Here is a 240-nt window from a genome sequence, read left to right as displayed (position 1 = left end):
GGCGGGCTTGTTCCCCCTGACCGCCTGCCCTTCTCCTCGCAGGTTGCCCCTGTGGCGGTCGCCGTGGTCGTGGTAGCTGTATCTGCCGGGCTGCTGCTGCTGCTGCTCAGAGGGACGGGGCGGAGGGCGAGCGGCCCCGTCACTTTGCGGGACCCCCTCGCTAAATACTCGCTGCGGCTGGTGGACAAGGAGGTGACCCGGCGGCGTGGCGCGCCTCGACCCCTTCCCTCGACCCGGCTC

The 240-nt window shown here is 71.2% G+C and overlaps 1 protein-coding gene across 1 annotated transcript in view; it reads left to right on the top strand.

Moving 5' to 3' along the window:
* The window catches only part of LOC104829583 (NADH-cytochrome b5 reductase 2), an 11,178-nt gene that overhangs the window by 1,621 nt on the left and 9,317 nt on the right, over positions 1-240 (top strand). The window contains exon 3 of the mRNA XM_010563913.1: positions 43-192. Coding sequence (XP_010562215.1) covers positions 43-192 — 150 coding nt within the window. The remainder of the gene's footprint in view (positions 1-42; positions 193-240) is intronic.

This window comes from Haliaeetus leucocephalus, unplaced genomic scaffold (genome assembly GCF_000737465.1).
Source record: "Haliaeetus leucocephalus isolate CR32 unplaced genomic scaffold, Haliaeetus_leucocephalus-4.0 Scaffold173, whole genome shotgun sequence".
NCBI lineage: Eukaryota > Metazoa > Chordata > Aves > Accipitriformes > Accipitridae > Haliaeetus > Haliaeetus leucocephalus.
Note: the sequence above shows the minus strand (reverse complement) of the source record. Positions and strands in the feature narration are given on the sequence as shown.